This window comes from Xyrauchen texanus, chromosome 31 (genome assembly GCF_025860055.1).
Source record: "Xyrauchen texanus isolate HMW12.3.18 chromosome 31, RBS_HiC_50CHRs, whole genome shotgun sequence".
NCBI lineage: Eukaryota > Metazoa > Chordata > Actinopteri > Cypriniformes > Catostomidae > Xyrauchen > Xyrauchen texanus.
Genome location: NC_068306.1, coordinates 30488213 through 30502755, shown reverse-complemented (window position 1 = coordinate 30502755; position 14543 = coordinate 30488213). Strand labels below are relative to the sequence as shown.

Here is a 14543-nt window from a genome sequence, read left to right as displayed (position 1 = left end):
TCCACTAGATATTGCACAATTAATAGGAACAAAATGCAGGTGTCTTGAGATGTGTTTTAAACACGTTGTTATTAACCTGACATTTAAAAAATGTGACGCTCATGATGTGAGACGATGCAAAACAGTGAGTGTCGTGTCTTGACCGTCAAAGATGTGCTCTTCATTTCGCACATCATTTGTATTACTCTGAAAATAGTAAGAGCTATGAATGGTCACTAAGTTATTACATATTTGTCTAATATGTATTGAAATGTCATGAAATGAAACCACAAGCCTTTGATTTATGAAAAAGTACAGAAATTTAAGTTTCAAAAAATTAGAGAAACAATACCAAATGTACTGAGTTTTGGGGATTGAAGGGAAATGTTCTTAACTGTTCTAACTGTCCTGAAAATCATGTCACAATGCAAAACAGAATTAAGAGTTCTAATAGTAGACTGCATTTTCTTTACAAAATATGATTTCTAAGTTTTTTCTTTCGGTTATGGGGTGACATGTGACATGTTTCGTGATATTTTCCCAGTTAGTGAATTAGACCCGTTCTTGTGTCAAAGAGCAGAAGCTCACCATTGAGACTCATTCGGAGGCTCTCAGGAGACGTGGCCTGTTTGAGGGCCTGCTCCACCTGCTCTCTCCTTTTGGACTCAAACTCCAAAGCATCCTGCAGTTTCCTCTTTGCCTTCTTTTCCTTCTTCAGACGCTTCTGAATGGTGGCTAGTGAAGAGAAAAAAGAGGTATGATTAAACATTCAGATGTAAATCACTTCGCTCATTCAGCATGGTGTCTGAGAACACAAGGAGATGCCAGCGTAGACTGACATTCACAAATTAGACTCTTGAAAGTGCTCCTTATCACTTGCAAAAAAACAACAAATACATATGGTGTGCTACATGCAACAGATATCATATATATATATATATATATATATATATATATATATATATATATAACATTTTAAGTTATTTAGACTGTCTTTCACATATAACATAAATGGAACAATGTAAATATGCCCTTGTTAGTGGTGCTTTCTAAGGAAAGCATTACTATTAGGCAACTAATGCTCATATTTAGGGGGAAAAAAATCCCATAGGAGGGACCTGAGCGATATCAGAGACTATTTAGCAGAGACTAGGGATGGTAAGATTCAGCTGATTCGCATCGGCATAAAAGTTAACGATGCGATGCATCAATTTAAAAAAGTGTGCATCGGATACAAGTTGGCATTTGTATCGCGATGCAATGTTTTCTAACATATTTGCATCGGTAAAAAAATATTTACTTATATATAATTATTAGTAATGCGCTATACTTTTATTATTTGGAAAGTGACCAATAATTTATATGTAGATTGATTTCTCCTCTCTAAACTGTTTCTCTAGCGCATTCTCTCATCACCACTGCTGCTATGTGAACATGATTACGGAGACCGAGGCATGTCCTGAGAGTCACATAGAACAGTACTGCCCGGATAATGCAAAACTGTCTGATTCCATTTAGTGCAAGTCATCAGAATAAGGTAAATGCCCTGTAATTTGTAATCTTTTGTGCTGTAGGTGTTTTAGGTTTAGTGTTAAAACTGAATGATATCAACATTGAACATTATTATATATTTTTTTTTATTGATTAGAAGATGAATTCCATGTAGAGATACATGCAGTAGTCCCAACAAGCATTTAAAAAAAAAAAATGAAACTGTTTTTTTTAGTCGGTAGATCTCATTGCGTTGGTCATTTAAATGTAGATCATCATGCAAAAAGTGTGGGCACCCCTGACATAGAATATAGATTAACATGGCAGAGGCAGAGCTGCATCTTCCACCAAATTATTACAAATCCAATGTTTGGAAACTCTTTGAGTTTTATAAGAGAGATGGAGATGCAGTTTGTAAAATATGTCATGCCTCTGTATAATATACAGGCTGTACGTGTAATTTAACAACACACTTGAAGCGCCGACACAAAAGCACATTCGTCTGTTGGCAAGTTACAGAACATTTCTTCATTGTTTATCCCTGAGCATCCTTCAGTTGTTTCACTGGTAAATGTGTGAACTGTTAAAAGTGTAACTGGAGACAGAACAGGAAAAGAACATCTGGTTTTATTTCATCTTTTTTTTATTTATCTTTTGCACTACAAAGGCCTTTTTGTGAAATGTCCATGCGTTAGAAGTCAGAAGGCACTTAAGTTCATTTATGATTTGCTGTCTGTCTGAACCAAAGAAATAAAAGCAAACTATCTGTAGCCTACCATATTGAATTGCATATTTTCCCATTGCATCGTATTGCATTGAATCGCATTGTGTTGAATCGAATCGAAATCGGATCGCACTGCATTGTAATAGGGGTGAATTGTATCGCATTGCATCGGTAGCTGCTTCATATGTATTTTTAATGTATTGTATCATTGGCTTTGCATCGAGATGCATATTGCATCGGCCTCAGTTATGGAGACATACATCCCTAACAGAGACAGACCACTTCTATTCAAATGAATGGGAGAAATTGAAACGGTCAATGGATGTAGAAAGGAAGTCCCGCCCTAAAGCTAAAAGAGCAAATTACCTTTTAGATACACATATTGCCTGTCAATCAACTCAAGAATGCGCATTAGCTTTACAAGCCATGACTTTTTAGTTAGGTTTATCTGAGGTAAAGAAGCACAATTTATGATACCAGTGTTGTTAGATTTTAATTGCTGATTTGAAATATGTTTTTTTTGGAGATTTCGGTCTTTCACCATTAAAGTAGATTGGAGCTGCACTAGCATGCCGTTTCTTTACATAGAAAATAGCTGCTCGAGAGCATTCCAAAAATGGCTAAAAAGACTTTGGTGATATCTACAGTAGGGAGCAGAATATCATAGAAACATGAATGTAGTCTCTTTTGAATTGGACAGATAAGAAACCACTCAAAGCACATTAGTCTCGGAGCAAAGTTTGTCCTTATTGCCCTAACTTCTGCCTTCAATCGAATTGTGACTTAAGTTTTCATGTAACTATTAAAGATAATTCAATAATAAATAAATAAGTTAATATAAACCTACTATCGTGCATTTACAGTCCAACAGAACAGCTGTACACGCACACCTATTACCAACACATCGTCTTGACACATCATGCTGTTTTCACACAACACAATCTTTGAATGTGTGCAAACATAATCGAGTTTGTGTATATGTGGATTCACAGCAATTAACAGCTCTTTGAAACGTGCATAGTCTGGCAGAGGACCATTAAAAGAAGTTCCCTATGTATTCACTCAAAGTGTTAAACGCATGTCGCTTCCTCCTCGCACCTCTAATTACTCGCCTTTGATTGGCCAAATCATCCGTCATAAAAAACAAACAAACATGTATTTAAATAACATTAAATGCTACATCAGCTTTGGCTAATAAATTATTGAGGTGTTTGTACACACTGTCAGAGTTGCTATCCAGCTGGATAATTGGCTTAATTTCTTGGCACATTCGGCAGGATTCAAATTGGCAGTTAATCCACTGGTGACGCGGTTTGGTTGCGATGTAAGGAGAGAATTGGTGGTGTACATAGATTAATTTACATGTTGTTTCTGGAGTGCTGTTCATGCATTCATGTGTGTACAAAAACCTATTTATGACCTAAAGGGTAACCACACCTTTTAAACAATAACATTTTCCCAGAATGACCAGTAATTTGAGATTATTATTATTATTATTATATAGAGATTATTTGAGACGTAAATTGAAAAATTTAGGCCACATTCACACTAATTAGTTTAAGTTTGAAAACTCCATTTTCAGTTTCCAAATGTCCGTTTTCTTCTAAAATATGTGGCAATGGAGAGCATTTAAGAAATGCTTGATTTTCAGTGAAAAATGCTGTTCCAATGTGGATAAGAGGCGTAAATGCAGCACAATCGATACATTTTATAACAAAAACATATTATTGTGAACATGGCCTTATATTCATGATTAGCCATTCATTATTTTTGTTATGGCTGATAACAGGTGTGATGGTTGATATTATAAATAGTTTAAAATATACTGATAGAGATTGGAGGTCTCCAACCCAAACCTGAGGTTCATGTCAGTTTTTCCAAGTAGCCTATAACTTCTTGTCAGAGACTATTTAGCCTGAACAGACCACTGATATTAAATGAATGGGAGATATTGGAATGCCCAACAGCCAACGGATATAGAAATGTAATTCCCGTCTTTTACGTAAAAGAGCCAATCACCATTTAGATATCACCTGTCAACTAGCTGAACCAGCCTGACAAATAATTTGATTTAAGCCTGATCTGAGGTAAACCACAGAATATGATACTATAGTTGTCAGATTTTACTGCTGATTTTAAATATGTTCTTTAAAGGTAATCTTGACCAATCATTTTGGAGATTTTAATCTTTCCTCATTCAAATACTGTAACTAGGAGCTGTACTTTTATGCTGCTTCCTTACATAGAAAATAGTTGCCCAGCCTGCCCAGGAGCATTCCAAAGATGGCTGCTAAGTGGACTGACTTGCCTTGAGAGGGACTTTGTTCTGGTTCGAGTTTGTAATCAATAAAAAACCAAGTTACTATATATATATATATATATATATATATATATATATATACACACACACACTCACCGACCACTTTATTACGTGCACATGTACACCTACTTATTCATGTGATTATCTAATCAGCCATATAACAAATCAATCAGATACGGGTCTGGAGCTTCAGTTAATGTTCACATTAACCATCAGAATGAGGAAAAAATTTGATCTCAGTGATTTGGACCGTGGCATGATTGATTGTGCCAGATGGGCTGGTTTGAGTATTTCTGTAACTGCTGATCTCCTGGGATTTTCACGAACAACAGTCTCTAGAGTGTAAAGATGATGATGCGTAAACAAAAAACATCCAGTGAGCGGCAGTTCTGTGAACAAAAACAACTTGTTAATAACAGAGGTCAGAGGAGAATGGCCAGACTGGTCCAAGCTGACAGGAAGGTAGCCCACAGAGCTGACAGAGGTGACAGAGCTATGGCAAGTAGAAATCTGGGGAAAAGCCATTATTCATACATTTTGAGAAATGAACAGATGTAATATAGTATAAGCATAACAAATAAAACAATTGAACAGTATTTTACAGTAATTATGTTTATGATTGACATACAGTAGCTTATGCTTGTCAATGAGGTCTAAAATGTTAATACTTTTGATATTGGCAACAATCAGGCATGATCTATCTCAGGGTTCTTCCAAAAGTTCATAAACAAAAGTGTTTAGTTTTAAGTAACCTTAGTGAACTGTATGTGGATTTTAAAAATCAGCACCCAGAGTTAAAGATAGGGAGATACAAATTTTGTGAAATGAGGCCAAAATGGGGTGCTTGAAGGAACATCTGCAACTCACACTGTCTGTGTCTGCACACAACATCAGAACATCAAGCTGATGGTTGCGTCAGCAAAGCTAAACGTGGACTACAAGGACCTGCTGGAATTTCTGGTCTGTGACATAAACAGTCATGACTGCATGCTCAACAAGTGTGACCAGTGTTCAGGTATAGAGGCCTTACTGCAGATGCTTGAAAAGTCAGACAAAGATGACACACTTCCTGATAAAACCACTTTTAAGAAGTGGGCTATGACTAACAGAGCAGATATGAGCACTGTCGTTCTCCCTAGGGATTAATTCTCTATTTCTCTGCCTGACATATTCAGTGCATTAAAAGACACACCATTGATTGAGGACATAAGCGTGGAAAACTTCTTCCAACCACCTGGACCAAGAACATCATTCAAAATATCTGCTGAGGACGAAGTGTGGGTTCCCATGAACATTGAACGTTCTCAGAAAACTGACACTCGCCGAATTGACTTCTGCCACTGGACACTCCCACAATGTTTCAGAGAGACTGAGTGAGGAAATCTCACCGCTTCTAATAAAACATATACATGCAAACATGTAAAATACTGTTCATTTTTTTTAATTTGTAATGCTTATATTAAATCTGTTTGTTTCTCAAAATGCATGAATAAAGAAGGGTTTCCCTAAAAACTAGCCCTTGCTCTGTAACCAGTAGAATTTCAAACTCAAATTTTTGGCTTGTTTCTGTGTCAGGTTCCTATCTGGTCCCACACCAGAGATATTGAACCCGAAATTGAGGGAAATATTAATTTCCCGCTCCCATAAAAAAAGAAAAAAGAAGTTGCAAACCTGAAATCTTCTGTGTGCACACTATACTTGCCTAGGTACCCCCTAAAAATTGTGGAATTAGTAAAGTGGAACTTTGAGCAATCTTGAGCATTACATATGGACTTAAGTTCTAAGTCTAAGGAACAAGAATGTGCTAAATGTTTTTATATGTACATGTACCTTGTAATGTCGAGATATTTTCCGTAAACATCTATATAACCAAAATTTGTTGTGTGCCATGACACAAAGATGGCCGTCATGGTTAAACCGAGTAAAATAAATAAATAATATTTTTTTTTAGTTTTGCAATACCAGGTTATCACTCAAAAAAATAAAAATTCTGGAAAATGTTAAATGGCCAAACAACCTGTATTGGATGGACTGGCCCCAACAATAATAATAATTACCTTTAATTGAAACAATTGATGCCTATGGTATTTCTCCATTTAGTAAATGTGGGTATCCGTGTATGTACCTCGGCTGTGCAGTTCAGAGGTGAGTTGTCTCTCCAGACTCTCTCTCATCTCTCTTTCTCTGTACAGCTCCATCTTTAACTCCTTTCGTTCCTGCTGCACCTGTTTCTCCTGCACACGGGCATTATCCACTGCCACCTTCAGCAGACCCTGTGCCGCCAACATAACAAAACACACACAACAATAAACATACACAAACATGCACGTAATGCACGCTATGCAACATGCATACTGTATATTATACACATTGATACTATCATTTACAAACACACAGTGGTTGTACCTGGATGTTAGTGAGCAATGTCTCGACAGAAGAGAGACCATCACCAAATAGGAAGGGGGCGGGGAAGCCAGAAGGAAGAGTCTGAGAGCCCAGAGGAAGTTTCTCAAAGCCTGGCTTCTGGATGGGCAAAGCTAGCTGAGCCTCATCTGAAAACACACACACCAAGAATAATTGAGTGATTTTATATTAGCCAGTCAGCACATACTGTACTGCGTGTGACAGAATAATGGGGGTGTACCGTACTGACATAGTAATTTAGGACAATACAGATTAGCCGGCCCGGTACACATTTTTTTAATGGTTGATAATAAGTCTTCTGTTTTAAATACTATTACAGACAAATTAGAGGTCTGCTTCCCGATCCGAGTCTGACGAGTTTAGGGCCGGGTTTGAGATGGGTTTTCAACTATATCTTCAAGTTTGAGTCGGGTTCAGTTTTTTAATTAATAATAATAAAAAAATAATAATAATCATTTATTATTAATATATATATATATATATATATATATATATATATATATATATATATATATACACACACACACACACACGTGAAGAGTCAAGTTAGTGCTACGTTTCAATTGTTTTTCTACGTAAATACACGCTGAATGGACGCCTTTAACCGGTGTGCCACGTTTCGTTTTTTCAGCATCTAACACTATTGCAAATGCATGATGTGATGTTTGGGTTATTTTAACCTTAAAACAATTAACGTTCACTGTAAATAGCTTCTGAGGCTATATTCATCAGTACGGTTTCATTCTTGTTTTTAAGCAAATATAAAGCACATGCTTGTGTGGTGGTATAGTTTGCAATATACATAGACCACACATACACATGCTACAGTGGATCCAAAAAAAGGGGAACTATACTTTTGCACGCACAATCCATGTTTTACTCCTCAAGCCCAATGCAACCCCTCCCACTCACACAGTGCCAGGCCAAAACCATCGCACCACAGCTGTAACAGAAATAGAGAGAGAGGCAAAGAGCAGTCATGATTCACCCCAGCTAATCTGGCCAGGGCCTCTCTCTGCGCACGTTGACACAGCCCGTCCAGAGCTCCCTACACAAGACAAATAGGACTGCTGGGGTGGGAATTGTGATGACAGTGTATCACGGGTCACATCGATTTCCCTGCTGCGCGCTCTCCCGCGCCCCACCAGATAACCCTGCACTCCTTTCCGCCCATTGTTCATACCCCACCTGTCTCACCTGCCATAAATTTCCCCCCTTCTTCCTTGCCACTGCAAAGGGCATTAAAGAAGAGCCAGGCGGAGAGGACTCATCCTCCTCCTCCTTTCCTTACAGGTTGACAGTGTGTGATTAAGTTTTTGGTGCCGACTGAAAGTGGCAAGCATATGAAGGTCACACAGATAGAGTGTAAAGAGGAAAGCGCGTGAGAGAAAGAGTAATAGGGTGAGAAAAGGGGTGAGCGGAAGGGGAACATGCGAGATACAACTGCAGAAATGTTAAAAAGTGCATGTGAGGGTGTGTGTTTCAACAGACACTCCTGTGCATTTGTTCTGTTCCCTCAATTGCAGGCAATTTTGGCATTGTAAATTTCGACAAGTAAACATGACATCCAAACTGTTTTCCTGAAAGCCTCCTGAAGTGTAGGAAATGTTAGAGGGCAGAAGTCAGACTGAATCTTAACTCACAATGAATTTGGAAATAGTAGATTGACTTTTCTTGAGCTAAAATAGGACTCTGCTTACCGAAATTCAAACAAATCCCCTAGTGGCCAAAATGGGAAGTGTTCAACGTAATGGCAGATAAAATGTCCACAGAGGGGGGCAAAAGCAAGCTGTAAAGAGAGTTGATTTCAGCCATAATGTATGGAGTACAGTGAAGAAGAATGCATCATTTATTAACTCTACCCCCAAACCCCAACCCTAAACTTCAAAGGAGTAAAAAATAAATATATCTTGAAGGAAGAATATAACCTATGAATCCCAATTGTTACTGTTTATGCAAACCTGATTACTTATTGGTTTTAGCAGGGGTCTCCCAAGCTGCTGATGCAAAATCTAAATGGGAGATGCCGCTTGTTAGTAACTCATTCGGAAGCAACATGCTGACTTCCTGAGTGATTATGTTGGTTGCATTCTGGTCTGGCTCCAGTCTGGTATCAAACATCCACTTTATCATGATACAATCCATTCTTGAAGGATAAAATCCTGCACACTCATACGCCACATTATGGAAGTAAAGTGGGTTGTGAATGCCGTTTCATGTTGACTTAAATGACTGGGTCATTATCAACACCACCTCAACATTTTTTAGTTATTTGTCATTATACTAGCAGGGGACTCAAATTCAAGCACAGAGAACTAAAAACTATACATCCCAGGTCAATATAAATGTAGAATGAAGGTTAATGGCAGCAGGCTCTTGAAAGCCCTGTCCTCCTGCTGGCCCCTGCACACCTAATTGCAAGTCCCTTTTAAACGACAGATTTATCTTGCTGCAGCTGCTGATAGTGCTCACTTCAATTCATTTTATTCCATCCAGCAAAGAGGGTGGAAGAGCCCTCGGCCCATGACATTTACAAAGTGCCCCCGTTCTGTCTCCCCTCACTGTATTGTGCACGAGTAATGATACTGTGTATGTATGTACGCAGGTGAGTGCTAGGCCAAGCACAATGGGATCTGTTTATTTGTAGGGTCCGTTGGATTATTTTCCTCTGGGCAGAATACAATACAACACAGAAGTCATTTTTTGCAAATGTAAACATTTTTACAAGACGCAAGTATCGTAATACTTAAAAATAACTGACAAGTAGAACGAAACAAACACATTCATCCACTCAACATTGTGAAAACACCCCCAGCTGAGAGTACAAAGTGAACAAACAGATTAATAAATAAACTAACAAAATGGAGGGAAGTGCTTTTTTTTATTATTTTTACTGACCATTGCAATCAATAATTCATCTTTCAGACCTTTTATTTGCTGTCAACTAAAAATAAAGACAATATGAAGTTACTGGAAAAAGCTTTCTTACCAGTCAGAAACAAAGAAACTCGAGTGCCGCCTTGGCCATCAGAGGAAAAAAAAAGGGAATGGAAAAGAAAGGTGGAAAAAGGAGAGGGGCACAGCTTTGGGTCAAGATTAGCTTGCAGACCAGAGAGCATCTTTTTGAAAAAAGTGCAGATGCTTGTATGTTTTCAAAGCAATCCATTAGTTTTTAATTGTGATTTATTATTATTATTATTATTTATAAAACCAGATTTGCATTTCCTGAAGGATAGGGTAAGTTACTTGAATAAGTTATTCACTAAAACTGAAATGTATTACTCATATAAATTTGTATTCAATTTACTTAAAAGAAATCAGTAATGTGATTTTTCAATTAAGTTACTTTCAAAACATTTTTGTTTTTACTCAAATGTCTTCCTTGTTCATTGTCGCATGCAAGTCATACACTGATACACAGCTCCTTGCATCTCTCTCTTACAATGACTTCTTAGTGGGCGTACGCCCTTCAGCAAAGAGACATATATATATATATACAAACATATTTCATGTTTCTAATTCAATTCTACATGAATAATACTATTTTAAGAACTTAATTGAGGTCAAAAGAAGGAGCCACAGTCCAGGATTTGAAAACTCTACCTCATCATGTCTCTTCCTCAAAAATTTCCTCTGAAGACACATTTCTCTTAACGAGTATCTTGAGATAATTTCTGCCTTCACAGAGAAGGTGGCTCCTGCAGCATGTTCCATATGGATGAACAGATGCCGGGGATGAGAACAAGAGAAAGAAGGCTATCTCCCTCAGCGCCTTTAACCCCGATGTGATTTTCTTGCCCTCACATATTTGTTCGATTTTATTTTGTACATGTGTCGTAGGGGATGTCTCCTGAATATTCAAAGGGATCCAATTAGGGGGTAATTGAGTGCGCGTCTTAGGGGCAGTGTTTTTGTCAGGTACGCGTACATGAACGCACGCACAAACACTCTAATATAGGTTTGTTTACACAAAGATTTACATATGAAGATCAAGGCACAGCACTAATCACCATAATTGCAAATGTAAATGTTAAAAGATGGGCATCAGCTAATTATATGAGGTTGTTTTGAACATGAAATGTGAGGCCTTTTTTAGCACTAGATTAATAACATCAAAATGAGAGGAAATATTATTGACAAGTGTATAGTACAGCAGGAGCAAAAAGTTGTAGGTGCAGACTCTGGTATAAATTTAGCTTAGGCCCTGTTTGGCTCTGTTTAGATTAGGTTAAAGGTATAGTTCACCCCAAAATAAAAATGCTCTCATTATTTACTCACCCTCATGATATCCAGGTGTGTATGATTTTTTCTTCACAAGAAAAAATTTGAAGAAAAATATCTTAGCTCAGTAGGTCCTTAAAATGCAAGTGAATGGTGATTTCTCTTTTGAAGCTCCAAAAATCACAGACAGTCAGCATAAACGTCATCCATACAACACCAGCTTTAACATTAATGTCTTCTAAAGTGACACGATTGCTTTTGGTACAAAAATAGATACACATTTAAGTACTTTTTAACTATATTCAAATGCTTCCAGTAAGCTTCACAAGAGGGTGGAGACCAAGCGGTCTCTCATGTGATGTATTTGCGTTGCCATTATACCGATGTAATCTCACATTCTCATCTCGACTGAGACATCGATTATAAGCACAAAAACGCACCATTGTGAGTAAAGAAACAGATAAATACAGATCTAAACTAAAACCTAACAAGCTACTGTACAGCGTTAATCCTTCTCACTTGTAAACAGCGTTCCACTTCCGACTGTGATGCATGTGCCTCAGTTCTCACATGTTTCAAATGCAATGTGCCATCACACACGCATACCACTCCTGACAAGAAGCATGATTTCGAGTTAAAAAACTACTTAAATATTCATCTTTTTCACACCAAAAGAGATTGTGTTGCTTTAGAAGACATGAATGTAACAGCTGGTGCCGTATGGATGATGTTTATGCTGCCTTAAAGATGAGGGCTATTACAGTGAATTTCACGAAAACATGTCCAGGTCATTTCACCCCCAAAACTAAGAGAAAAAATATAGTTACATTTCAACAATGGACATTTAATAATTTCAAATCTTATTTGTCAGGTTTTACTAAACATCACAATTCTTCCTATGTCAGGTTAAGTGTGTACAGTATCTATAACTTGATCTGAATGTGTTGTGCATCTGGAAGAATGACTGGACCACAAAGGTTAGAGGAGTAAGCATTAACGTCAAATCATAATGTAAAGAGAGAAAAAAAAAAAACAATAGGGAGCTAAATAAGTAAAAGCAGAGAAAATAAAGGTGAGATTAAAATAATGAGCAGAACAAGACAATATCAGATCTTCTATCCGAAGCTGATAGCACATGGACCCTGATGGTGCATTAGCCCACTAGACGAAAGAGCTTGAGAGAGACAGATCGCCCCTCTGCCAGCTACACATTTATTCCCAACAAGATGGCAGTGTTTGACAGGAGGCACCAGGGGAGCCCTAAAGCATGGGGATCCAAATGCCTGGGTGGTATTTATAGCTGTGAGAAACAGTCCAATCAGAGCCAACTCACACAGGATAAACTAGACAGAAGAAAACCCTAGAGGAACAACTCACAGATACCCAAACACAGAGATGTTTAGATAAATCTTGCATTACTGGACAGTGCCCAGTCTATATGATTTTGCTATAGTTTACATGACGATAAGGAATTGAATGTGCTTGTGAAAAATACCATATGTCAGATCTTCTGAGTCACTGATCATCTGTTTAAGTTTACTATGAGAATTTGGATACAGACAAAAACAATTCTTCGGCTTGTTGGCTTGAATGTTGTAGCCGTTTTATTAAACTAAAATGTATGGAACCTGGAAGGCCGCTACAATGAAAATGTAATGATATACACCACCTTACCACTGCTAAAGTGTAACTGATGTTATTGTAAAATATCACCACAACTCTTTGGCTGAACTTGATTCAATCATGTACAGTGGTTCCACATGTTTCAAATGAGTTTTCTTGAATTAAAATCACCCTATAATTTTTATTTGAATAATTCAAGTAGAGGGAATCTAACTGGATCAGGTAAACCCAACAAAATGAAGGCCCATCAAAATAATTCAAATGAAACTCTTTTAGTGATATGCTAGCTAGAGCCAGATCATTTTAGCATGCTAAATACATGCTGGTAGGAAGCACTACTGAGCACAACTTGGTCACTATGCTTTGGTAGCACAGCAATTGCTCAGTGGATAAAACAATATGTAGGATACTCAAATGTATCCTCAAATGGTCCTCAGCCTCAAAACTCCACTCTTCAACATGATGGTAACCCCCCAAAACTACACCATAACAGACATTGTTCTAAATCACAACATAACAAAACATTAAACACTAACAATTCTCCCTCTTTATATGAATTTTGCACAAAGACTTAATTCATTAATATTACTTAATGTTAACATGCAAATGTTGCTGGGAACTGTCATCTGTCCAATTTCAGTTAACCAAACAAAAATAGGTTTCACAAAGCAAATGGGTAAAGTAAAGCTAACATGTTGCCTTTTTTTATTTATTCTATTTTTACTTGTATTTAATTTTTTTAAATCAACTCTTGGCCCCTTGGTTCCATGATTTTTTTTTTGTTGAGTAATATGAAAATTGTAGGATTAAATAAAACTGATAATAGTGGAAGTTTTTTTTTTTTTTTTTTTGTCAGTCAAAACGTCACATTTCCTTGCACTGATGATGTTTTTTGGAACATTCTAAAATCATGGAGCTGGTATAACTAGGATTATCAGGATAAAATTGAGAATTTGAATACTGATGTAAAGGAATCTTCGTCCTGTTGACTTGTCACTTGCTATAACGTAATTGTAACTGCCGCCAAACTGCAAGCGATATTCTCACCAAAGTCAGAGGTAATATAACACAGGGGGTGCTCCCTATTACCTCTTAATTTTGGTCTTCAACTTCACAAAAATTAACCAGGATTCAAAACTTGATGTCCACAGGACCCCTGATGCACTGGAGCACGGAATAACAAGCTACATTGAAACCAGGCCCCCCAAAAAGGAAATTCACAAAGCACTTAATGAGCTCAATCAAAGCACAGGACCAATGTTTGTTAGTTAACCCCCATGATACACACATATACACAAAAAATATGAAAGAAAGACAATAAAAGCCAAAGCAGTAATGGGTTGAAGGAGGAAGTGAATGAGAGGGCATTAGTGTATATTACATTTTGACAGCCATATGCGGACTAGACTGCAGAATAAGTTCTGGCTGTTTTGGAAGAAACTATAAAAGATGGCTGGATTGTAAAAATGTTTAACTTTTTTAAACTATGAAAACAAATAACAAACAAGATGAATCTGGGAGCATTCTCGCTTATCTCTGACGTGTCAGAAACAACAAGTGAGGGCAATTTAAACTAACAAATACACCTGCAAATAAACAGGAAAGTAAACAAACTGGAAAGGAGGCCAGGCTGCATATTCCTGACACTCCAGCCCTGGGCCTAATGAATATGTGTACATGAAATGAGCCTTAATGAGTGCTTCCTTCTCCCCCAATTAGCATGTGAAGAGCAGTAGGTGGAATATTAAATGAGAAGAATAC

At 37.4% G+C, this 14543-nt stretch overlaps 1 protein-coding gene across 4 annotated transcripts in view; it reads right to left on the bottom strand.

Annotated features, from left to right (window-relative positions):
- The window catches only part of dacha (dachshund a), a 237294-nt gene that overhangs the window by 18565 nt on the left and 204186 nt on the right, over positions 1-14543 (bottom strand). For 2 of the 4 annotated variants that reach the window (XM_052100107.1, XM_052100109.1), the window contains 3 exons: positions 6921-7066; positions 6640-6787; positions 568-714 (listed from right to left, as the gene is read on the bottom strand). In XM_052100107.1, coding sequence (XP_051956067.1) covers positions 568-714; positions 6640-6787; positions 6921-7066 — 441 coding nt within the window. Of the gene's footprint in view, positions 1-567; positions 715-6639; positions 6798-6920; positions 7067-14543 lie in introns of all 4 variants that reach the window. The other 2 variants (XM_052100106.1, XM_052100108.1) reach the window with 1 other exon arrangement.